This window comes from Heptranchias perlo, chromosome 36, assembly GCF_035084215.1.
Source record: "Heptranchias perlo isolate sHepPer1 chromosome 36, sHepPer1.hap1, whole genome shotgun sequence".
Classification (NCBI taxonomy): Eukaryota; Metazoa; Chordata; class Chondrichthyes; order Hexanchiformes; family Hexanchidae; genus Heptranchias; species Heptranchias perlo.
This window is the reverse complement of record NC_090360.1, coordinates 18,448,159-18,474,150: the sequence shown is the minus strand read 5'-3', so window position 1 is coordinate 18,474,150 and position 25,992 is coordinate 18,448,159. Positions and strand designations below refer to the sequence as shown.

At 45.0% G+C, this 25,992-nt stretch overlaps 1 protein-coding gene across 1 annotated transcript in view; it reads right to left on the bottom strand.

Annotated features, from left to right (window-relative positions):
- Positions 1-6,526: 6,526 nt before the first annotated feature.
- hif1an (hypoxia inducible factor 1 subunit alpha inhibitor) overlaps positions 6,527-25,992 on the bottom strand; it is a 47,580-nt gene continuing 28,114 nt past the window's right edge. The window contains exons 3-8 of the mRNA XM_067972666.1: positions 17,956-18,104; positions 16,393-16,538; positions 13,111-13,217; positions 10,034-10,097; positions 9,499-9,609; positions 6,527-7,368 (exon numbers count right to left, since the gene is read on the bottom strand). Of these exons, the coding sequence (XP_067828767.1) occupies positions 7,312-7,368; positions 9,499-9,609; positions 10,034-10,097; positions 13,111-13,217; positions 16,393-16,538; positions 17,956-18,104 (634 nt within the window). The 3' untranslated portion in view covers positions 6,527-7,311. The remainder of the gene's footprint in view (positions 7,369-9,498; positions 9,610-10,033; positions 10,098-13,110; positions 13,218-16,392; positions 16,539-17,955; positions 18,105-25,992) is intronic.

Sequence of the window (25,992 nt, the reverse complement as noted above, 5' to 3'; positions counted from 1 at the left end):
TTTTCAACATTTTATGTTTTGGACAACTTACACACGTATCATTAACAGAACTACGGCGAAACAGCAGGTTGGAAAAAATTGAATTGGAACATTTTGTACAGGGATTTAAATTATACACATGGTAAGTATATCGGGGAGAATTATAATTTTTAGGCCTGTGTAATACATTTGGGGGGGGGGGGAAGCAAAACAGATGTTAACAACCCCTCCAACGCACTCCTTTAAATCAATGAGAGTTACTGAACAGAGTCAATCTTCAATGTTATTAGTGCTCGCATATCCAACACTTTCTGTAGCAAAAGTTTAAAAAAAAGAAATTGCAGAGAAAGGTTGAGATAAATGGGACATTTTGTCTTTGCAATCGCCTGTACTGACTGTACCAGTCCAGAAACCTAGCATCAAACTTTTCACAAAGGAAAAAAAAATATTATAAGGGGAGCAACTCTCTAACGCTGTCTAGTGGGTTCTTGAGAGCACCGTAAGTGTATCAGTGCATTACAGTGAGTGCGTCTCATGTAGAGTGTTTCAGAGTCTTACAGCAAAGAGCGTGGGTTTCTTCAAGTACTCTAATGATCAATACAGAGTATACCAGACAGCGTTAGAAGTTAGGGGCTATCATAGCAGTCACACTTGAAAATAAATCTTTTTTGATAAACTGTTCCTTCTGTGTTCTTACCTCACTTTGAGGCTGAATCCAGAGGTTGTATTATATAAAAAAAAATGTTGTTCACGATGGAGAAGCATAAAATGAAATACAAAAAAAACATCAAGGTCAAAATCACCCTGTGACTCTGCGTTCATCACTTGCAGGGTAAAAAGAAACTAAAATCAACAGCCATGCATGAAATCAGGGATCGTCAAATTTCACCCGTAGAAAACGTAACAAAAAGATTTCAATTTAAAAGCTTTGAAAGGCTAATTATCCACAGTTGATGGCTGCTTCAGTATTTGCATTGTGAAACACGGTTGGAGATATTTTCTCGCACGTGCTCTCTCTGCTGCCATCCTCCTTTTCAAGGCTTCATCACAAGGCGATGCCAACATTAATTTGCTGCTGCACTTACTTGGGGCAGTTAAAGTAAAAATACTGTTGGTTTCTGCTGAGGTGGGATGGAAAGTCTCAAAGTGCCTCATTTGTGAGTCAGAGAAGTTATTGCGCTGTGTTATGCCATTTATTGGCTCATCACTTTAAAGAAAAAAAAACCCTTTTCATTTTGTCCTTCCTAGGGACGTCCAATGACAGAAACATTCAGCCAACAGAATGATTCTACCAACGCTTTCTATGTCTCTCCAGGGCCAATCTGGCAGGAAGCTTGTGTGGATGAAGCAGGCGGGGCCCCCAAATCCTGATATGACTTCCATTATCTGATCAAGGAGATGCCCTCTGTGTGGCCCACTAAGTTAAGTCAGCAATGTCTCAGCACACTGATGTCACAGAATGAGGGCTCCATTTCCTTGTTTGGTGTATTCCCCATCATAGAATTACACAGAATTTACAGCACAGAAACAGGCCATTCGGCTCAGCTGGTCTGTGCCAGTGTTTATGCTCCACACGAGCCTCCTCCCTCCCTACTTAATCTCACCCTATCATGTACTTATCTAACTTCCCTTTAAAGGTATCTATGCTATTCACCTCAACTACTCCATGTGGTTGTAAGTTCCACATTCTAACCACTCTCTGGGTAAAGAAGTTTCTCTTGAATTCCCTATTGGATTTTCAGTGACTATCTTATATTTATGACCCCTAGTTTTGGACTCCCCCACAAGTGGAAACATCTTCTCTACATCCACCCTATCGAACCCCTTCAGAATTTTAAATACCTCTAATAGGTCACCCCTCAGCCTTCTCTTTTCTCGAGAAAGGAGTCCCAGCCTGTTCAGTCTTTGCTAATAGTTATAACCTCAGTTCTGGTATCGTATATGTAGCTCGCACACAGAAGGAGGGGAGAGATCAAAAGAGGAGTCAATCTACTCCATTAGCTGATTCTCATCAGTGGCACATTCAAGAACGAGAGAGGCGGGAGAGGGGGAGGGAGAGGGAGAGGGAGAGGGGGAGGGGGAGGAGAAGAGAGGGGGAGGGAGAGGAGAAGAGAGGGGGAGGGAGCGGAGACGAGAGGGGGAGGGAGCGGAGACGAGAGGGGGAGGGAGCGGAGACGAGAGGGGGAGGGAGCGGAGACGAGAGGGGGAGGGAGCGGAGACGAGAGGGGGAGGGAGCGGAGACGAGAGGGGGAGGGAGCGGAGACGAGAGGGGGAGGGAGCGGAGAAGAGAGGGGGAGGGAGCGGAGACGAGAGGGGGAGGGAGCGGAGACGAGAGGGGGAGGGAGCGGAGACGAGAGGGGGAGGGAGCGGAGACGAGAGGGGGAGGGAGCGGAGAAGAGAGGGGGAGGGAGCGGAGAAGAGAGGGGGAGGGAGCGGAGAAGAGAGGGGGAGGGAGCGGAGAAGAGAGGGGGAGGGAGCGGAGAAGAGAGGGGGAGGGAGCGGAGAAGAGAGGGGGAGGGAGAGGAGATGAGAGGGGGAGGGAGAGGAGAAGAGAGGGGAGAGGAGCGGAGAAGAGAGGGGAGAGGAGCGGAGAAGAGAGGGGAGAGGAGCGGAGAAGAGAGGGGAGGGAGAGGAGAAGAGAGGGGAGGGAGAGGAGAAGAGAGGGGAGGGAGAGGAGAAGAGAGGGGAGGGAGAGGAGAAGAGAGGGGGAGGGAGAGGAGAAGAGAGGGGAGGGAGAGGAGAAGAGAGGGGAGGGAGAGGAGAAGAGAGGGGAGGGAGAGGAGAAGAGAGGGGAGGGAGAGGAGAAGAGAAGGGAGGGAGAGGAGAAGAGAGGGGAGGGAGAGGAGAAGAGAGGGGAGGGAGAGAAGAGAGGGGAGGGAGAGGAGAAGAGAGGGGAGGGAGAGGAGAAGAGAGGGGAGGGAGAAGAGGAGAGGGAGAGGGAGAGGAGAAGGGGGGAGAGGGGAGGGAGAGGAGAAGGGGGAGAGGGGAGGGAGAGGAGAAGGGGGGAGAGGAGAAGGGGGGAGAGGGGAGGGAGAGGAGAAGGGGGGAGAGGGGAGGGAGAGGAGAAGGGGGGAGAGGGGAGGGAGAGGAGAAGGGGGGAGAGGGGAGGGAGAGGAGAAGGGGGGAGAGGGGAGGGGGGAGGGAGAGGAGAAGGGGGGAGAGGAGAAGGGGGGAGGGAGAGGAGAAGGGGGGAGAGGGGAGGGAGAGGAGAAGGGGGGAGAGGGGAGGGGGGAGGGAGAGGAGAAGGGGGGAGAGGAGAAGGGGGGAGAGGAGAAGGGGGGAGAGGGGAGGGAGAGGAGAAGGGGGGAGAGGGGAGGGAGAGGAGAAGGGGGGAGAGGAGAAGGGGGGAGAGGGGAAGGGGGGAGAGGGGAGGGGGAGGGGGAGGGGGAGGAGAAGGGGGGAGGGGGAGGGGGAGGAGAAGGGGGGAGAGGGGAGGGGGAGGAGAAGGGGGGAGAGGGGAGGGAGAGGAGAAGGGGGGAGAGGGGAGGGAGAGGAGAAGGGGGGAGAGGAGAAGGGGGGAGAGGAGAGGGGGAGGAGAAGGGGGGAGAGGGGAGGGGCAGAGGGTTCCTATTTCTCTTCCATCACCGGCATCTCCACATCATATTTCTCTTCCATCAGGGTGCTGTGAGTGGCACTGAATAAGCCACCAAACTATAAAAAAACAAGTTAAAAAACACTTTTAAGTTTAACATTTAAAATCAAAGGATCAATGGCCTCTGCTACACCCACTCCCTATCTCCATTTACACTGATTACAAATCTCATCCATCCCGTTTCACTGTGAGAGGAGCTGTAATCACATTTCTAGTGAATTAAGGCCTTCTTTCAGGAGCACTTGTTTATGAAGGTATTGTATTCACTAACCTCACTCATAGAATCTTATGGCACAGGAGGCCATTCGGCCCATCGCGCCTGTGAAAGAGCTGTCCAATTAGTCCCACGCCCTCCACTCTTTCCCCATAGTCCTGCACATTTCTCCTTCTCGATTGTGTCATTCTGCTTATATTTTCCCCACTTCAAATAAATAAAGAGTATTTTAATTTCTACTCTTTCGATCTCCCTCAGCCACATATCATAGTTCAGCGGAGAGGGAGAGCCAAGTGATTGACTCCCTGGCCGTGGAAAGAGCAACCACCAAACAAGTAATAACCCAGCTTTTAGCCAGAATTTAGAAAAGGAGGTCAGGCTGTACAACGGTGCTGGTTTTGTTTCTAATCATACAGGAACATGAAAAAAACGAGTGTAATATTCTTAGTCTCCCTCCTACTGTGCCTTTTACAGCCGAAATAGAGGGAATTCCACACCCTAAACTCTGACTGTCTTCCAATGAGACGACATTCAGCCTGTATGTTTAACTTGGAGTAGCAGCGCTCCAAACTCAACTCGATGGAAAAGTCTTAGAGTAGCAAAGTCCAGGGCTTTGGACAAATTTGATGAACATCAGAGAGGTGCTGGCCAGGGTCGAGGGCGACTAATCTAGCCAAGGGAAAGTCACAGGCTCCATCCCGGGTCTGCGGCGAGTCAGCAGATCTGAGCCAGGAATCTGCTTGTTAAACGGGTGACTTTGCTACACGCTGTGTCGAAGAGAAGTTCTTCAAACTAAAACTTCCAATGCACACCTCTGGTATAAGGAAGCCAAGGTACGGAATGCACTTGCTGTGGAGAGACACAAAGTAAAAAAATCCCAGGCTACATTCGCTGGGTCACGTTACCGACTTTCCCAGAAGGGCAGTGCCACTGAGACTGCCAATCTTGCCTGTGGGTGAGAAACAACGTGGAAAGATCAATCTGCAGATTTGACTTTTTAAAATAAGATATGTAATTTTAAGCAGCATATATTTTTTTTGCACCCGCTCACTTTTTCAAAAAAAAACAGGACCAATTTGGGGTACAGTGCAGAACAAATCCCACCCACTCCACGAAGTGGTAATTTCCTTTGGTTAAGTCCCAGGACTGCTGTGTTGAGGTTCTCTCGGCAGTCCACTGGGTGGAGTGCTGGGCAAAGGCAGACCAAGTAAAGAGGGAAAATGCAAGGAATAAACAGTTGGCGCTTCAACACGTCTGCAGAGAAACGACCAGCTGATGTCTTGGGTCAAGACTCTTGGTCAGAGATGCAAAGGGTCTATCCTAAACATTAACTCATCTCTTTGTATTCCCAGTCTTTATTTCCTGTCTTTATTTCAGATTTGTAATATCAGCAATCATTGTTTCCATCACACATGGGTGGGGTGCGAGGGGAGGAGACACTGGGATTTTTATTGCAATACCAATGTATTTTCCATCATCGGTCAGACAGAAACAAACAGCCTGCGGTTTCTTAATCGGGCAGGGAACGTGGAAAGTAAAGGCCATGTAGACAGTAAAGGAACAAAGAGAGATTAGCCTTCAGAAAACCCCTCGCTAACTACATCACAGCTAACAAAGCATCCTTCCTCTGACAGACTGAATAACCTCTTGGGATAGAGTGAGCAGGAAGTGAAGTGATGCCCTGAATGAAGGAAGTTTGGATGGAACGTGAAGTGGGTTTACCAAAGTTAAGGACATTTAGGTGGGAAGTGAAGGTTACCTTACGTCAAAACAGAGATGTTTTGGGTGTATCTGAAACGCCTGATGTGTTCTCTCCACGGACCCTCTCGGACCTGCTGAGTGTTTCCGGTGTTTTCTGCTTTTGGTTCAGATTTCCAGCATTTGCAGTATTTTGCTTTTTTAAAAAAATGTTAAAGTAGTTCAGGCGGGAAGTGAAGCAAGTTACCTGATATTTGGGATGTTTTACTCAAGTTTACAGTAAGATTGCTTCTTCAATTGAAGCAGACATTGTGGGGCAAAATGTGATATTAAACTTGCACTAGTCAGCAACAAATGGCACTGCAAAGATTGAAGTTATAGTTGGGTTTCATCCACTGCAGAAAGTCTGGTTCGAAATGGAAGACACATTCTTGCAAGGTATATCTGGGAGTCAGAAGAGAGAGATTGAGAGAGAAAGGAGATAGAAAGATAGAGATGCAGAGAGACAGAATATCATTGAGTCTACAGCACAAACAGGCCATTCAGCTCAACTGGTCTATGCCAGTGTTGATGCTCCACATGAGCCTCCTCCCACCCCTCTTCATCTAACCCCGTCAGTATATCCTTCTATTCCTTTCTCCCTTGAGTGCTTATATAGCTTCCCTTTAAAAGTATCTATGCTATTTGCCTCAACTACTCCTTGTGCTAACGAGTTCCACATTCTTACCACTCTTTGGGTAAATAAGTTTCTCCTGAATTCCCTACTGGATTTATTAGTGATTATCTTATATTTTTGGCCCCTAGTTTTGGACTCCCCCACATGTGGAAACATTTTCTCTACATCTACCCTATCAAACCCTTTCATAATCTTAAAGACCCCCCTCAGATCACCTCTCAGTCTTCTCTTTTCTAGAGAAAAAAGCCCCAGCTTGTTCGGCCTTTCCTGATAAGTTTATCCTCTCATAGGTAGAGGGGGAGATAGACAGATAGGTAGACAGGCAGGAGTGCTCCAAAAATCTAAATTATATAAGTGCAACCAAAAGTTCCCAAAATGGTGAATTTATTGTACTACTCCTCAAAATAGCAATAAGGTTTGTTTGGGGCAACAGAACAATAATCAACATTGTGACATTAAACGGACTGGTGCTCTGCTCGGCACCACAAGCACTTCTTGGGCATGCTGTGCACCACAGAAAAAGTCTGACCTTATTCCTCTGTCAAAGAGTAAAAGAATTTGTAAAAGATGTTTCCCCGAGTTGACGACAGCATCTTATTTGTGTGCTACTGCCACCTGTTAATATTTTAAACCTAGTATTTTGAGATGTGAGTGCAGCTCACCAGAATTCACCACAAATTACAAGCTATGAAAACCAAAAGTAGCAAACGTTTAAATCCAAACGTGGAGGGCCCTGGAGATAAACTTTCACCTTTAAGGTTCTGCGCAAGAAAACCAACAGCATTTAGTCCAATACTGCCCCTCCAACAGCAACAGCACAAAGCACTTTCATTTTTTTTTAAAAAACCGTAAAACTGTATAAATGGGTGGAAAGTGGTCTACATACACACTCAGTGCTACAATGTTTCCGGGACAATGTGCCAACCAATTGATATCAGGCGCTGGTTGTCAGAATCTTCTGTCCAACAGGCACGCAGATGGTGGGTATAAAAATTCACTTCAATGATCAATGACAGCCGACTTTGAACAAGAGGAAGAGTTCCTGCGTTTTCTTTAAGTGCAGGCATGCAATACCCACGTCGAGTATGCTCAGTCTCTTTCTGGTGCCATTTACTCCAGGAAAGTGTCGTTAAACAGTCCACAGGATCAGGATTAAGTGGAGGACTGATCATATCGGCCTTTAATCATCATGCTTAATAATGGCCCAACCTAGCCAGGAAGGAAATAAATAATTAGCTTTAGGATGCTGCCCAAGCAAATAGGAACCGATCGATTATCCAAGAATGATTTCACAACATGCAAGTACAAACACACCCACACAATTACTTCACAATTTCTGCATATCATGTTGCTGATGGTTTGTTTCCAATCCTTATGCCATGTCAGTGTCGGGGAGGCATGCTTCTTGTTCTGCATTTAATTTCTGTATTAGTGCTGTATATTTATGGGTGTTAGTTTGGCTCAGTGGTAACACTCTTGCGTCTGAGTCAGAAGATGGTGGGTTCAAACCCCACTCCAGGACTGGAGATCATAATCTAGTATGAAACTTCAGTGCAGTACTGAGAGAGTGCTGCACCGTCTGAGGTGCTGTCTTTTGGATGAGATGTTAAACCGAGGCCCCGTCTGTCTGTTCAGGTGGAGGTAAAAGTCTCAAACTAGACTGACACTTCAATGCAATGCATTGTCGGAGTGCCATCTTTCAGGAGAGATGCAAAACCGATGCTTGTCTGTGCAGGTGGACATACAAAATCCTTTGGCACTATTTAAGGATGAGCTAACATTCCTCCCTCAACTAACACCACCAAGAGTAGATTCACTGGTCATTCACCTCATATGTGTTTGTGGGACCTTGCCGTGTGCAAATTGGCTGCTACATTACCTAGCCTGCAAATGCAATTTCTCTCTTTATGTACCGGTTGCTGGACAAAGGACTGAAGCATCTGCTGAAATGAGTTTCTCCTGAACCTGGCTATTTAAACAGTGATATAGCCAAGAAGGACCCAGACTGGGGTTCAAACTATCCTTTAAAAGCAAAGACAGGAATGACTCTCAAACCATAGTAAATACTCCGTATAAAGAGATTCCTTTATCTCATTTATACATCTTACTGTATGCAGGTTCGTAAAATTAATCATCCAACAAAGTTCATTCCAAGCCTGCGCAAATTTACATATCTAGGATCCACTCTGCCATGGGCTCTACCCAACATACTGCATCTCCAGGGCAAAGGTTCTGCAAAGATTCTCACTGCTCCCAAAAGTAAGTCAAGCAAAACTCCAGAATATCTGTCTAACTGTACAGAAATCTGAACATCTTGTGATCCCTGGGATCCTTTCACAGCCCCTTAGGGTCTGTGGATATCAATTTAAAACCTGTGCACTACAATCTTATAAATATTATTTGGGAGCTCTCACTTTTTGCATCCATTTCAGGTGAACACAACTGTTCTGTTTCAGTGAACAGGCAAGGCCCACAGCGCACAACAGCACCAGGGTTGAAAATAGTAAAAGACAAGACAAAGTAAATCAAAAAGTAGCAATTAGGGGAAGTCAAGCTTGGGGTTTTGAAAGCCTGTTATAGAAGGAAGGAATAATGAGGAAAAGACAGCACAGAGCGCTGGTTAAAAAAGAAATGCTATTAGACTTGGCTCAGTGGTAGCATTCTCAACCCTGCATCAGAAGGTTGTGGGTTCAAGCCCCCCTCCAGGATTTGAGGACATAATATAGACTGACACTTCAGTGCAGTGCTGCACCGTCAGAGGTGCCAACATTTGGATGAGATACTGAACAGAGACCACTGTCTGCCTGCTCAGGTGGACATAAAAAATCTTACGGAACTATTTGAAGAAGAACAGAGTTCTCCTGGTGTCCACGCCAACATTCATCCCTCAAAGAATACTGGTCAATTATCTCATCTGCTCCTTGTGGGATCCAGCTATGTTCAAATTGACAGCCACGTTCGCCTACGTAATAACAGTGACTGCACCTTGAGGCACTTTAGGATATCCTGAAGACGTGAAAGATGCTACATAAATGCAAGATCCTTCCTCTTTAGGCTAAATCAAATGATCCAACAGGGGTTTGTGCCGGGAACAGAGAATGACAGGCTCTTGATGTACTAACACACTCGTGCGGGAGTGATAAGCCACAGGAGGCAAGGGGTTGGGACATGGTCGTGTTCTGTTAAAGCAGAATTTCACTTGTAAAGAATTACTTATTACAGATGAGGTAGGGCTGCTGGATTGCGAAGTGTACCGTACATTAATCCTGCCTGCTACTATTTAGTATTGAGCACATTATGAATGTACATGGAGTAGCTGAAATTTGTAATCTGGTTTACCTCCTGAGGCTCCCCTAGAGCCTCTCCCAGCATTTTTTCTATGTTCCTCATAATTGCGACCTTCTGATGAGATTTCAATGGGTACTCAATCCTCTTTGGAGTCGGTGCACCCTTAAAATAAACAGGAACGTTAGCAGCAACTTTGCTTCACTGCACTGTTGTTTGCAAATCTATTCAACATGTTTGCTGAACATCTGAAGTCCTTTAAAGATCAAATAGTACATGTATACAGCATTTGTGTGGATTAAAAAGACACCACATATGACATGTCAGAAGAATCTAACTATTCCTCATCTCTTGTTTGAAAAGAAACTATTTCAGTGATCCATTAAGTTGTGAAAAAACACTATGTGAACAGAATTTTAGAATGGTAGACACCGACTCCTGAAAATTGTAGGGCAAGCGAGGTTTCAATTGCGTCCTGCTCTTCTACAACATATTAAAAAAACATTATATGGCAAAATACCAATTTTACTGGTGTTTTTGTTTAAACAGCAGAATGTAATAAAGCTGGCTGGTCTCTTGCTACACTTACCTTGTACCAGAAGTTGACAGTAATAGTGATTCCTCCATTAAGCAATGACTCAATATGATGCCACCTGTAATTAATTTAAATAATCACTACGGAGGTACTGATGTAGTTACACAGTTAGACACGACCAGCAGGAACGCATTTTCATTAGCTGCCTACTCATCTTAACCCAGCTTTTTGTGAAACAATTTATTTTGTTTTGCGTGTTGCTGCGTTCTATTCCTGCACGTATAGCTGCCAGATGTACGCCACAGTTGGACTCCAAACCAAGTCTGAATCATTGGGCCAGATCTTGCTGGAGTGGCGCATCTCATGCTGATGGTTAGACTTTTTCCTGCTCGAATTTTTTTTGCGCTGTTAACTTGCTGGAAGTGTGAGCTGATAGCGGGGCGACGAGGTCAACAGGGCAGCTGGGACCTTAGTGAACGGCGGGACCAACAGTCTATCTCCTTAAACAATGAGATTTAAGGATTGAGAAAGAAACAGAGGAACGCATGGAGAAGTAGGGTGAATTAGAATCAAATCAGGCACAGAAAGAGAAATAAAGAGATGGCAAGAAGGATTGGATTAGGAGAGTGAGGAAATAGAGACAGAAGCGAAAAGTAAGAAAAAAATTTAACAATTTAAAATTTGACATTTTTAAAATCTCTACCACCAATTTACTACATGCAGAAATGAGACTGAACAGTTTAAATTGTTCCCTTTCTGGGCCAGAGAGGTTGACTGGCATTAACAATTATCATGTCATTAAAAAGGTATGTACTTTCTGAGGTGAGTTTAATGGGCAATTAATGTGCAAATCCAGCGAATGCTTAAAAATAACGGGGAGGCTAAGAGCGAGATGCCTTTTGTGTGAAGCAAAGAGTGGAGTGGCGTAAATCGACCAGCAAGTTCTGGGGATTCGCAATTCACTGCGTATCTCTTAATCCCCCGAATTTGCTGGCTGATTTGGTCATTAACACACTGTTATTTTCCCAGCAAGATTCGGCCCATTATCTTGACTGACATGCAAAAGCGATGGAGTTTCACCAATCTCAACAGGCTGGATATGGCGGGGCAGAAACAACACTTCCCACTTCTTATGCTCTTATGTTACTCAAGCTGGAAGGAATTTAGGCTCTCCATGCGGTGTCTGCCCCTCCCTGCCAAAACATCTGTCTGACTCAGATGAATAGATGCTTGGGTTAGACTGTACCATGCTCCCAATGTAAGCACGGTGCAAATTCAAGAGAAACTACAATTTAAAAAAATAATAATTCTGGGTGCAAGTGCATATAATCCTTGCCACTCCTGCAGATCTCTTAGAGCAAAGTAACATGACCAGGACACCTGGGAGCAGGGCACCAACTAAGTATCTCACAAGAGCCTAAAGGAGCAGGGGAATAATGGAAACCAGTTTCATCACTACGAGTATATAATATCCCGGTACCAACACACTGCAGGTTGAAGTAAATAGGCTTTTATATATATTTCTTCCATGATATTTGATTCAGCTCAAATTGCTCCTACCAGCTGTAATAGTACAAGTCTTGGAACCAGTACTTTACCCTGGTATTATGCAGCCCAAAATGCTCTCTTCAGACAGAAACCAAGTTTGGAGGGACAGAAATCTACAACTGTACTGCTAGGTATTACTTAAGAGTTTAAGTGACATAGAATGAAAATTTTACATACTGATCTTTCTGAAATCCTAGTGAAAACCTTGGAATAGGGACAAAAATGAAAATAATAGAACAAATGTAACCATCAGAAAGCTGTCATGCTTTAATCCAGGAGTGTCAGTTTGGCTCATTGATAGCCTAGGAGTCAGAAGCTTGTGGGTCAAGCCCACTCCAGGACTTCAGCATATGATCTAAGCTGACAAATCAGTGCACTATTGAGGGAATGCTGCATTGGCTCAAGTGCCATCTTTCAGATGAGACTTTAAGCCGATGCCCCATCTGTTTGTTCAGGTAAACATAAAAGATCCTATGGTACCATTTGAACAAAAGCAGGGAGTTCTCCTGGCGTCCTGGCCAACATTCAATCCCTCAGCCAACACCACCAAAACAGATTAACTGGTCATTTATCTTATTGCTGTATGTTGGATCTTGCTGTGAACACACTGGTTACCAAACTGCCTACATAACTGTAACTACACTTCAAATGTAATTCATTGGCTTTGGGACATCCTGAGGATGTGAAAGAGACTATATAAATGCAAGTTCTTTCTTCTGTGGGGCTATAGGGAAAGAGCAGGGGAATGGGACTAATTGGAAAGCTCTTTCAAAGAGCCAGCACAGGCAAAATGGGCCGATTGGCCTCCCTTCTGTGCTGCATTCTATGACTCTTTCAAGCGGAGAGTATTTTGTGAAGCAACTGAAGAGATGCCATAGGTCAAAATGGCAAAGCAGGCCTGATCAGCTGATTGTCCCACTCCTGTTCCTATATTTCTAACAGGCACTGTACGCGCAGATCAATATTACTACAGATAATGAGCCATCACACATCATCCACAATTCAAGCAGTTTCTCAAAACAGGATGTTACTGTGGATAATCCTGCTCTAGAACAAGGAACATGTCACTCTTTACTTCTGATAATGCTACTCCTGCAGATCAGTACAGAGTAAGAAGCACATCATCTTATTGGTTATGACCATGTTACCTCTGTATACTGCTACAGTACAAGGAATATGTTACCCTGAAAATCCTGCTCCTGTGCCCAGGTACAGAATAAAGAGCACATTATTCTATTGCTCCTAATAATGTTACTCCAGTATAGGTTACTCCTTACAATGCCTTCCCACACTATGGTACAGAATAAGGAAAATGTGAACTCTTCACTCTAAATACTGCTATTCCAGTGTAAAGAGCAAATGGCATTTTACTTCTGAGAATGCTGCCCCTATGTACATGAATCATGAAAATATACCCCATTTGTACATTGTTTTTATTGCCAATAATTTTACCCCCCACCCCGAATCTCTTTTATTCATAATATAGGTCCTTGATGGAAAAGGGATTAAAATGCATTTTAAACAAAAAATTGTTGCAATAGTTCATAACTACTGATATTAAGTTTGACTGATGTTTCACCTACCAGTACATAGGGATGTACAAAACATCTCCAGGCCCAACCACTGTTTCGTATCCTACTATGTTTCTAAAATTAGGAAATCTTTCATAATCTGGATTTTCAAAATCCACCTAGATGGATGACAAAACAGGAAAACCATTTTAATCACCAAAGTTAAAAAAGAAATCACATTACTCCAAAGACAGCTTCATCTGCACAGATACAGCCGCCTACTGCCAGTCAGAGAGGCAAGCAACACATTCGAGCTCGGCACCATGCTTAGTTTGGTCTCGCCCAACCAAAACTATTTCCTTATCTTTCTTGGTGTGTTCTTGTTCAGTAAATTCAGGAAACATGTCGACATGATTGCATTTTGCAATATTTACAACTTAATTCTCTTCTGTTGCTTCTCAATCTATTTCTTTGCTCTTTATCTGCTTTTATTTTTCTCTTGTTTCTTTGCTTCCTCACTTCCATTTTATGATTATTTCCCATTATGTTTCTATTTCCCTCTGCTGTCCCAGACCTCAACAGTGAAGAGTGTGAACACACACGCACGCACGTATAAACGAGAACCGAGATTGTGAGTAACATGTTCTTGTGCTTTTATTTCCCCTGATAACCTTGGCAGCCATTTTATTAGCCTTCTATGGAAAGGGTGAGGTAGCCCTCCCTGCCTCATTGCTGGCCGCTCGCCCAATCTTATAGAATATGGGAATTCCGATAAGAGTTGGGAGCTCTGCAGTAAACCTTGGCCTCAGGACACTGTGCCATCTACTGTTCACATCCTCACCAAATTAGCACTGAATGAAAGGGCAGGTTAGAGCTCTGGACGACTTCTCACCGAGAAAAGGACAAGACTCCCTAAAACTCTGAAGTGAAGTCAGGTCATCTTGACCTTTCCCTATGAAAAGTTGGCAGGACAGTGGATCAGTGCGCTCGAACGTCAATGAGCAGTCCCACAAAGCAGTGGGATGTAGAATCAACGTGCCCAAGTCAGCTGAGCTTTCCGTCTCACCACTGCTGCTTTCAGGCAGTTTCTAGAATGCACTACCTGAAAGGGTAGTGGAAGCAGATTAAATAGTAACTTTCAGAAGGGAACTGGATAAATACTTGGAAGGGGAAAAAATTGCAGGGTGATGGGGAAAAAGCAAGGGAGTGGAACTAATTGGATAGCTCTTTCAAAGAGCCGGCACAGGCACGATGGGCCGAATGGCCTCCTTCTGTGCTTTAAGATCCAAAAGTCTTCTATAGGCATATAAATGGTAAAAAGATTGTAAGAGGAGGGGTGGGGCTGATTAGGGAACAAAAAGGAGATCTACGCATGGAGGCAGAGGGCATGGCTGAGATACTAAATGAGTTCTTGGCATCTGTCTTTACCAAGGAAGAAGATGCTGCCAAAGTCACAGTAAAAGAAGTGATAGTTGAGATACTGGAGGGCTAAAAATTGATGAAGAGGAGGTACTAGAAAGGCTGGCTGTACTTAAAGTTGATAAGTCACTCAGTCTAGATGGAATGCATCCTAGATTGCTGAGGGAAGGAAGGATAGAAATTGCAGAGGTACTGGCCATAATCTTCCAACCATCCTTAGATACGGGGGTGGTGCCAGAGGACTGGAGAATTGCAAAGGTGACAACCTTGTTTAAAAAAGGGTGTAAGGATAAACCCAGCAACTACAGGCCAGTCAGCTTAACCTCGGTGGTGGGGAAACTTTCAGAAACAATAATCCGGGACAAAGTTAACAGTCACTTGGACAAGTATGGATTAATTATGGAAAGCCAGCACGGATTTGTTAAAGGCAAACCGTGTTTAACTATTGAGTTTTTTTGAGGAGGTAACAGAGAGGATTGATGAGGGCAATGCGGTTGATGTGGTGTACATGGACTTCCAAAAGGCGTTTGATAAAGTGCCGCATTATAGGCTTGTCATCAAAGTTGAAGACCATGGAATAAAAGGGGCCGTGGCAGCATGGATACGAAATTGGCTAAGTGACAGGAAACAGAGAGTGGTGGTGAACGGTTGTTTTTTGGACTGGAGAAAGGTATACAGTGGTGTTCCCCAGGGGGCGGTGCTAGGACCTCTGCTTTTTCCTTGATATATATTAATGACTTGGACTTGGGTGTACAGGGCATAATTTCAAAATGTGCAGATGACACAAAACTTGGAAGGGTAGTGAACAGTGAGGAGGATAGAGATATTCTTCAAGAGGGCGTAGACAGGCTGGCGGAATAGGCGGACACGTGGCAGATGAAATTTAACGCAGAGAAGTGCGAAGGGATACATTTTGGTAGGAAGAACGAGGAGAGGAATTATAAGCTAAGGGGTACAATTCTAAAGGGGGTGCAGGACTAGAGACACCTGGGAGTATGTGTGCACAAATTTTTGAAGGTGGTAGGGCAGGTTGAGAAAGCAATTAAAAAGGCATACAGGATCCTAGGCTTTATAAATAGAGGCATAGAGTACAAAAGCAAGGAAGTTATGATGAACCTTTATAAAACACTGGTTCGGCCACAACTGGAGGATTGTGGCCAATTCTGGGCACCGCACTTTAGAAAGGATATGAAAGCCTTAGAGAGGGTGCAGAAAAGCTCTACTAGAATGGCTCCAGGGATGAGGGATTTCAGTTACGTGGATAGACTGGAGAAGCTGGGGTTGTTCTCCTTAGAGCAGAGAAGATTGAGAGGAGGTTTGATAGAGGTATTCAAAATCATGAAGGGTCTAGACAGTGTAGATAGAGAGAAACTGTTCCCATTGGCGGAATGGTCAAGAACCAGAGGGCATAGATTTCAGGTGATTGACAAAAGAACCAAGGGAGATATGAGGATAAGCTTTTTTACACAGTGAGTGGTTATGGTCTGGAATGTACTGCCAGAGCGGGTGGTGGAGGCAGATTCAATCGTGGCTTTCAAAGGGAATTGGACAAGTACTTGAAGGGAAAAAATTTGCAGGGCTACAGGGAAAGGGCGAGAGAGTGGGACTAGCTGGATTGCTCTTGCAGAGAGTCAGCAGAGGCCGAATGGCCTCCTTCTGTGTTGTAACCATTCTATGAGTCTATGAAGATTCTATGTAGCTGTGAGAAAACACCAAGTGAAGGCACAGAGGGAGGGAAACGCCAGATTTCTCTGGCTGCTATTATGCACTGACAGATCACATCAGATTAGATCAGCACTGAGAGTACCATTGCTAAATGCAAGGAGTTCACGTAGTCCTTTTCCTCATAGCTTACTTTGTAAAATTAACACTACCTCAATGGGCTACCTCCAGGTAGCTACTACAAATTGGATTATTGATTAAAGAACACCTTACCTGGCTCTGTCTGTCACAAGGGTGATGGACTGGGTATGGATATAGACAATCAAACTGATCAGGTGGGAAGAGAATACAACGCTTATAACCCTTAATTTGTGCAAAAAAGTTCTGCTGCTCGTCATAGTGTGCTGGTGTCACATTTCCTGTAAAAAGGAAAGGAAAAACAAAGAAATGGAGAAGAAATTTAAACAGATGTCAGAAATTGCAACTGTATCACAAGAAAGTACATTTAAGGTCTAATCCTTTTAACTCAAAGTTGCTTAATTCAAATGATTGCACTAAAAAAATGTGAATTATCCAAAGAAAACAACTGAATCATCAGGGGCAGAGTGACCTGCCATAATCGCAATGGACATTGCTTGGATTGGCATTACTTCTTCAGTTTATCTAAAGGGCTAAAAGTTTCCCTTCTCTTCACAAATATCATGAGATAAGTACAGATGAGGAAGGCTATTCGAAGTTCGGCTCAACTTAAATTTATCGATCCATAAAAACCCCACAGTTGCCCCATTGCAGCATCCAATTGCTTCTTAAATAGTATGAGCACTTTCATCTTCACTAGTCTACCCAGAAGTTCATTCCACGGGTTTATCACTCTGTGTGAAGAACTTCCTGATATCATTTGTACATTTGCCTTTTACCTGTTTGTCCCTGTGTCCCCTTATCCTGTTCTCACAATTTAGTTTGAAGCAATTTTCTGGATCTATTTTTTCCATACCATTTATTATCTTACATATACATATCTTACACAAGGTAACTGCAGTCACCCCCCTCTTGAGGCTGAAAAAGCCTAAGTTTCTTCAGTCTTTCCTCACATTTCGGTCCTCTGACAACCTTGAGGCTCTTCTCTGAACTGCCTCCAGTCCTTTGGGTCTCAGTGACCAGGATTGGACACAATACAGAAGATGTGGTCTGACCAGAGCATTGTAGAGTTTGTGCGAGTTCCTCTGTTTGTACTCTACTGTTTCCGCCATATAGAATCATCGAATTTTACAGCACAGACGACCATTCGGCCCATCGCACCTGTACCAGCTCTCTGAAAGAGCTCTCCACCTAATTCCTTGACCTTTCTCTAAATCGTTTTAAATTTTCCTTCTCCAAATATTTATCCACTTCCCAGTTAAAAGCTATCATAGATTCCATCACTTTCTGGTAGGGCATTCCACTTCAACTCAACTCTCTACATTAAAAAAAAATTCTCCCAGCCTCTCCCTTCAATCTTGCTGATGATGACCTTAAATCTAGTTACCAACTCACTGAGCAGTGGAAATAGTTTCTCCCTATTTACAAGATCAAAATCTCTCTCAATTCTGAAGACCTCATACTCACATTTACATTTTCGCTGACATTAGTCAATGTGGGAATTTCACCCCTCGAATAGCAAAAAATGAAATAATACCTCTCTGCTCATAAACAAATAAATGACTTTATTATTGTGATAGAACGTCCCTTAAGACGACTGAAATTTCAATGAAAGAGATTAAAGCTTTTTTTAAGAATCTAAAAAGTGAAAGGATAAGAGTACAAGTGTGAATAACCCTAGAGGGAGTGACCTCTGACCTTCCATTCCTACAAGAAGCAAGTTGGATGTGAGCTGCCCCCAGTTCCGTTTTGTCTGTTGCTTGTTAATCCAGTTCCAGTTAAAACCCAGGAAATCCATGACAATCTTCTTCCCTACTGTGTCATTCAGTGTTTGTTGTAAATAAAACCTGTAATGAAAGGGGGAAAGCATTGTAACCTTGGACCTGCTGCAAGAACTTTGGAGGAAAATACATGATGTGGAGATGCCGGTGATGGACTGGGGTTGACAATTGTAAACAATTTTACAACATCAAGTTATAGTCCAGCAATTTTATTTTAAATTCACAAGCTTTCGGAGGCTTCCTCCTTCCTCAGGTGAACGATGTGGAACGATGTGAACATTTCCACATCGTTCACCTGAGGAAGGAGGAAGCCTCCGAAAGCTTGTGAATTTAAAATAAAATTGCTGGACTATAACTTGGTGTTGTAAAATTGTTTACAAGAGGAAAATACAGGGGGACAAAGGCACATAAAATAATGGATACCTGGAAGTGAGTTGCAGACTGTAATCTCTCGCAGTTTCTACCTCCCACCCACACATGAAGGCATATTCACACTCTGCATCTCTTTCAACCACAGATTACAGGAGAGGAAAAGTCAGACATTAAGACTGGGGAAGAAGGAGTGGACCCTTGAAATGATTTACCAATAATCACTCATATCTTTCAAAATAAAAGTGATCTGGAACAAAATCGGTGATAGAAATTTGAATTAGCAACTGGTCAAAAGCTGTACAGAAGTTTGTAAAAGGCCCAGACTACTGTGTACAGGACAACAATGTAGGGAAATCATTGCTGCCTTCAGTACAAGCACTAATTTCCACTATGTTGTTATAATGCATAATTTACCCAGCAGTTTATGTAAGCCATTTAACCAGCAATTTATGTATATCATGGGTATTTAGACTGAGATCACGGACCTCAGCTCTACATTGGCAACACCAAGGAGATCCTGTTTAATCCCGGTCAGAAGCTTCGCATGCTTGTCCCCGATTCCATCTCCCTTCCTGTCCTGGCCAATATTTATCCCTCAACCAATATCACTAAAAACAGATTATCTGGTCATTATCTCATTGCTGTTTGTGGGAGCTTGCTGTGCGCAAATTGGCTGCTGCATTTCCTGCATTACAACAGTGACTACACTTCAAAAATACTTCATTGGCTGGAAAGCATTTTGCTGCGACCTGAGGTGGTGAACGGGGCTGTATAAATGCAAGTCTTTCGTTTTTCTTGACTCTTGATGGTGTTCAACCTCAGTCTCCTGCTCAACCGCAACTAGGCTCCAAACCCCAGAAAGTCGGGCTATTTCTACCTCTGTAATACTGTCAGAGGTGCCCACCACTGGAGTGCTTCCAGTACTTTAAGTCTCACTGTTAGTGCAGGAGGAAATAAGCTATCTCATCCTTTCTTTCAGGATCTCGAGTATTTCAAATGTTTATGATGAGTCTTCTTAGAGTCTCGAACTGGAAGTTATAGCAGCAAGCACTATTGGTGGGCGTCTGTGCTCTTAAATACGGGTACGGTAGCATAGTGGTTATGTTACCGGACTAGTAATCCAGAGGCCTGGACTAATAATCCAGAGTCATGAGTTCAAATCCCGCCACGGCAGCTGGGGAATTTAAATTCAAATAATTAAATAAAATCTGGAATTAAAAAACTAGTATCAGTAATGGTAGCCATGAAACTACCGGACTGTCGTAAAAACCCATCTGGTTCACTAATGTCCTTTAGGGAAGGAAACCTGCAGTCCTTACCCGGTCTGGCCTGTATGTGACCACAGACCCACAGCAATGTGGTTGATTCTTAATGGCCTAGCAAGCCAGTCAGTTTTAAAATCTGGCTAAAAAAAGTCATAATAATAAAACCGGATGGACCAGCCGGCATCGGACCACTAGGCACCGGACACAACAACAGCAAACCAAGCCCAGTCGACCCTGAAAAGTCCTCCTCACTAACATCTGGGGACTTGTGCCAAAATTGGGAGAGCTGTCCCACAGACTTGTCAAGCAACAGCCTGACACAGCCATACTCTCAAAATCATACCTTTCAGTCAACGTCCCAGACTCTTCCATCACCATCCCTGGGTATGTCCTGTCCCACCGGCAGGATAGACCCACTAGAGGTGGTGGTTCAGTGATATATAGTCAGGAGCGAGTGGCCCTGGGAGTCCTCAACATTGACTCTGGACCCTATGAAATCTCATGGCATCAGGTCAAACATGGGCAAGGAAACCTCCTGCTGATTACCACCTACCGTCCTCCCTCAGCTGATGAATCAGTCCTCCTCCATGTTGAACACCACTTGGAGGAAGCACCGAGGGTAGCAAGGGCACAGAATGTACTCTGGGTGGGGGACTTCAATGTCCATCACCAAGAGTGGCTCGGTAGCACCACTACTGACCGAGCTGGCCGAGTCCTGAAGGACATAGCTGCCAGACTGGGCCTGCGGCAGGTGGGGAGCGAACCAACACGAGGGAAAAACGTACTTGACCTCGTCCTCACCAATCTACCTGTCGCAGATGCATCTGTCCATGATAGCATTAGTAGGAGTGACCACCGCAGAGTCCTCGTGGAGACGAAGTCCCGTCTTCACACTGAGGACACCATCCAACATGTTGTGTGGCACTATCACCCCGCTAAATGGGATAGATTCAGAACAGATCTAGCAGCTCAAAACTGGGCATCCATGAGGTGCTGTGGGCCATCGGAGCAGCAAAATTGTATTCCAGCACAATCTCTAACCTCATGGCCCGGCATATTCCTCACTCTACCATTACCAACAAACCAGGGGATCACCCCTGGTTCAATGAGGAGTGTAGAAGAGCATGCCAGGAGCAGCACCAGGCGTACCTAAAAATGAGGTGCCAACCTGGTGAAGCTACAACTCAGGACTACATGCATGCTAAACAGCGGAAGCAACATGCTATAGACAGAACTAAGCGATTCCACAACCAACGGATCAGATCAAAGCTCTGCAGTCCTGCCACTTCCAGTCGTGAAGGGTGGTGGACAATTAAACAACTAACAGGAGGAGAAGGCTCTGTAAACATCCCCAATGATGGCGGAGTCCAACACGCGAGTGTAAAAGACAAGGCTGAAGCATTTGCAACCATCTTCAGCCAGAAGTGCCGAGTGCATGATCCCTCTCGGCCTCCTCCCGATATCTCCACCATCACAGAAGCCTGTCTTCAGACAATTCGATTCACTCCACGTGATATCAAGAAACGGCTGAGTGCACTGGATACAGCAAAGGCTATGGGCCCCGACAACATCCCAGCTGTAGTGCTGAAGACTTGTGCTCCAGAACTAGCCGTGCTTCTAGCCAAACTATTCCAGTACAGCTACGACACTGGCATCTACCCGACAATGTGGAAAATTGCCCAGGTATGTCCTGTCCACAAAAAGGACAAATCCAACCCGGCCAATTACCACCCCATCAGTCTACTCTCAATCATCAGCAAAGTGATGGAAGGTGTCGTCAACAGTGCTATCAAGCGGCACTTACTCACCAATAACCTGCTCAACAATGCTTAGTTTGGGTTCCGCCAGGACCACTCGGCTCCAGACCTCATTACAGCCTTGGTCAAACATGGACAAAAGAGCTGAATTCCAGAGGCGAGGTGAGAGTGACTGCCCTTGACATCAAGGCAGCATTTGACTGAGTGTGGCACCAAGGAGCCCTAGTAAAATTGAAATCAGTGGGAATCAGGGGGAAAACCCTCCAGCACAAAGGAAGATGGTAGTGGTTGTTGGAGGCCAATCATTTCAGCTCCAGAGCATTGCTGCAGGAGTCCCTCAGGGCAGTGTCCTAGGCCCAACCATCTTCATCTGCTTCATCAATGACCTTCCCTCCATCATAAGGTCAGAAATGGGGATGCTCGCTGATGATTGCACAGTGTTCAGTTCCATTCGCAACCCCTCAGATAATGAAGCAGTCCGTGCCCACATGCAGCAAGACCTGGACAACATCCAGGCTTGGGCTGATAAGTGGCAAGTAACATTCGCACCAGACAAGTGCCAGGCAATGACCATCTCCAACAAGAGAGAGTCTAACCACCTCCCCATGACATTCAACGGCATTACCAGTGCCGAATCCCCCACCATCAACATCCTGGGGGTCACCATTGACCAGAAACTTAACTGGACCAGCCATATAAATACTGTGAATACAAGAGAGCAGGTCAGAGGCTGGGTATTCTGCAGCGAGTGACTCACCTCCTGACTCCCCAAAGCCTTTCCACCATCTACAAGGTACAAGTCAGGAGTGTGATGGAATACTCTCCACTTGCCTGGATGAGTGCAACTCCAACAACACTCAAGAAGCTCGACACCATCCAGGACAAAGCATCCCGCTTGATTGGCACCCCATCCAGCACCTTAAACATTCACTCCCTTCACCGCTGTGCACTGTGGCTGCAGTGTGTACCATTCACAGGGTGCGCTGGAGCAACTCGCCAAGGCTTCTTCGACAGCACCTCCCAAACCCGCGGCCTCTACCACCTGGAAGGACAAGGGCAGCAGGCACATGGGAACAACACCACCTGCATGTTCCCCTCCAAGTCACACACCATCCCGACTTGGAAATATATCGCCTTTCCTTCATCGTCGCTGGGTCAAAATCCTGGAACTCCCTACCTAACAGCACTGTGGGAGAACCTTCACCACACGGACTGCAGCGGTTCAAGAAGGCGGCTCACCACCACCTTCTCAAGGGCAATTGAGGATGAGCAATAAATGCCGGCCTCGCCAGCGACGCCCACATTCCATGAACGAATAAAGAAAAAAATCTAATCGATGCTGTAGACAGGGTGGTCACAGAACTCTGATCAGAGCATCGCCACCAAATCGTCTCATGGCTGAACCAATGAGACAAACATTCATATTCCAAAAATGTAGTATCAACACCACAGAAACAGTGGGAAAAAAATCTTAAGAGCTTTGTCAAAAACCTTAGAAAGAACAACTGAAATAAAAAAAAAAACTAGATAACGATTAAACATGAAGAATCATGGGGGGCAGTGCCTGACTAACAATGAGGTCCAAAATTTTTTTCAGAGGAGAGGAAAGTAGAATGGCTGCTGACAATGGGAGATAAACAACAGAGGCGTAAAACTTCAATAAGAGCGTCAAAGGGCAGGCTTCTCCCTGCTCCGAGTGAAAACGCTGAATCAAAAGCAAAATACTGCGGATTCTGGAAATCTGAAATAAAAACAGAAAATGCTGGAGAAGCTCAGCAAGTCAGGCAGCATCTGTGGAGAAAGAAACAGAGTTAATGTTTCAGGTCAAAGACGTTTCATCAGAACTGGAAGATGTTGAAAGAGTTGAAGTTTTTAAGCAAGTACAGAGCCAGGGAAAGTGGGGGGAGCAGGGGGGTGAAGGAAAGAACAAAAGGGAAGGTCTGTGATAGGGTAGAGGGCAAGAGAGATTAAATGACAAAAGGGATGATGGTGCAAGGCAAGGAAGGTGGTAATGGGACAGGTTAAGAAACAAAAGGTTGGTCAGGAGTAGCTGTAAATGGCTGCAGCAGAACCATTACCAGCACTTGCTGTAAAAAAAAAGGGAGCAGTGGTTATGATCTGAAGTTATTGAAATCAATGTTGAGTCCGGAAGGTTGTAAAGTGCCTAAATGAAAGATGAGGTGCTGTTCCTCAAACTTCCGTTGAGCTTCATTGGAACAGAATAAGAAGCCAAGGACAGAGGGGTCAGAGAATTAAAATGACAAGCAGGTCAGGATTACGTTTGGGGATAGAGTGCAGGTGTTCAGCCAAGCGATCACCCAGTCTGCGTTTGGTCTCCCCAATGTAGAGGAGACCGCATTGTATGCAGTGAATACAGTATACTAAATTGAAATAAGTACAACTGCTGTTTCACCTGGAAGGAGTGTTTGGGGCCCTGGACGGCGGGAAGGGAGGAGGTGAAGGGGCAGGTGTTGCATCTCCTGCACTCGCATGGGAAGGTGCCGTGGGTGGGAAGCGGGTTTTGGGGGTGATAGATGAGTGGACTAGGGTGTCACAGAGAGAGCAGTCCATTCGGAATGCTGAAAGGGGAAGAGAGGGGAAGATGTGTTTGGTGGTGGGATCGCGCTGGAGGTGGCGGAAATGGTGGAGGATGATATGTTGAATGTGGAGGCTAGCGGGGCTGAAGGTGAGGGCAAGGAGGATCCTATCATCGTTCTGGGAGGGGAGGGAAGGGAAGGGGTGAGGGCAGAAGTATGGGAAATAGGATGGACACGGTCGAGGGCTCTGTGGAGGAGAATCCTCGGTTGAGTAAAAAGGAAGACATATCGGAAGCACTGGTGTAGAAGGTAGCATCGTCAGAACAGATGTGACGGGGATGCTGAAACTGGGAGAAGGGAATAGATCCTCACAGGAAGTGGGGCGAGAGGAGGAGTAATCAAGGTAGCTGTGGAAGTCGGTGGGCTTATAATAGATATTGGTTGACAGTCTAGCCCCAGAACGGAGATAGAGAATTCGAGGAAGGAAGAGTCGGAGATGGACCATGTGAAGGCTGGGGGAAGGGTGGAAATTGGAAGCGAAGTTCATGAAATTTTCCAGTTCGGGGCGGGAGCAGGAAATGGCACCGATACGGTCATCAATGTACAGGAAAAAGAGGTGAGGGAAGGGACCTGAGTAGGACTGGAAAAACGAATGTTCCACGTATCCCACAAAAGGCAGGCATAGCTGGGACCCATACGGCTTCCCATAGTGACACCTTTTATTTGGAGGAAGTGAGTGGTCAAAGAAGTTGTTCAACGTAAGAACAAGTTCAGCCAGGCGGAGGAGGGTGGTGGTGGATGGGGACTGGTTGGACCTCCGGTCAAGGAAACACTGATCAGGGTCCAACACTACAGCCATTCCAGGTGCTGCCCAAAATGGATGTGTAGTTGCCTAACTCTTTGCAAAGTCTCACCAGCAGCACAGTCTTTTCAAAATTAAAATGATGAACTTCTGTAACATTTTTATTCGATATTTTCTTAACTTTATACGTGTATTTAAACCCGTGATCACAAGTCATTGACGGTGGGCTTTTTAATGATCTGCTGATTTGATTTGTGTGCATTAATTCACTTAGCATGTGTTAAAGTCACATTAACTGAACAAAGGCACCACAATAAGATGTGAATACAAATCCTTCAAATAAAAATCTTGCTTGCGGGTAGAAGCTCAGAATTAGCATAACTTGCGATTAATTTAAAAAACCAAAAAAGGTAAACGTTACTTCTTTGGTAACTTTCTGTCTGCTGAAGGTTTTGGCTCTGGTAACTTATCCATGGAACCATTATTCAAGAGCATAGAATGTTGAGTGTTGGAAGGCGCATGGTGTTATCACAGCCAAGCCCGATCCCATCGTACACATACACATTTCTAGCAAGGGTCCTTGGATAGTCATTAGGGACTGGAACCGTTGCTGATTTCCACTCCCCCTTTCGGGGAACACCAAGGTCAATTGCAGCACCTCTACGCGTACAGAAAGCTACATGTCCTTTACTCGCTTATTAACATGTTTCCAAAGTTATTTGATGCACCATTTAATTTCAAAGTAAGTTATAGGAGTAGATTTTTTTTTAAAGCAGATACTTGTTTCACCACACACCACTCTCCACGTCCCCTCCCCAACACTGAATCTCCTGGATGTGGCCCTGCAAGTTGCTCAGTGACAGTATTATCCACATTCGCACCCTACATCACATCAGGGAGTTTGCAACTGGCTGGCCAGCATTGCCGTGGCAACACTCACAGCAAGGAAATTCAGCGGAAGCCAAATGTGGAAGATAACATTTCTTTCTGAGTATGGGAAGGCCATAACTCAACTCCACTTTGCTAAATCACACGTTTTAATCAAGCCACCAAGTGGAAACTCAATGAAAGATCATCAGCAGCCAATTAGTGATAAAATAAAAGCATCCTTAGAACCATACACGGCCACAAGTGATGCAGTAGATAGGATAAGCTAACAATGCCAAGCACTTTCAATACAGACACTAAATCAATTCTCTGGCACATGCTTGCATCAACATT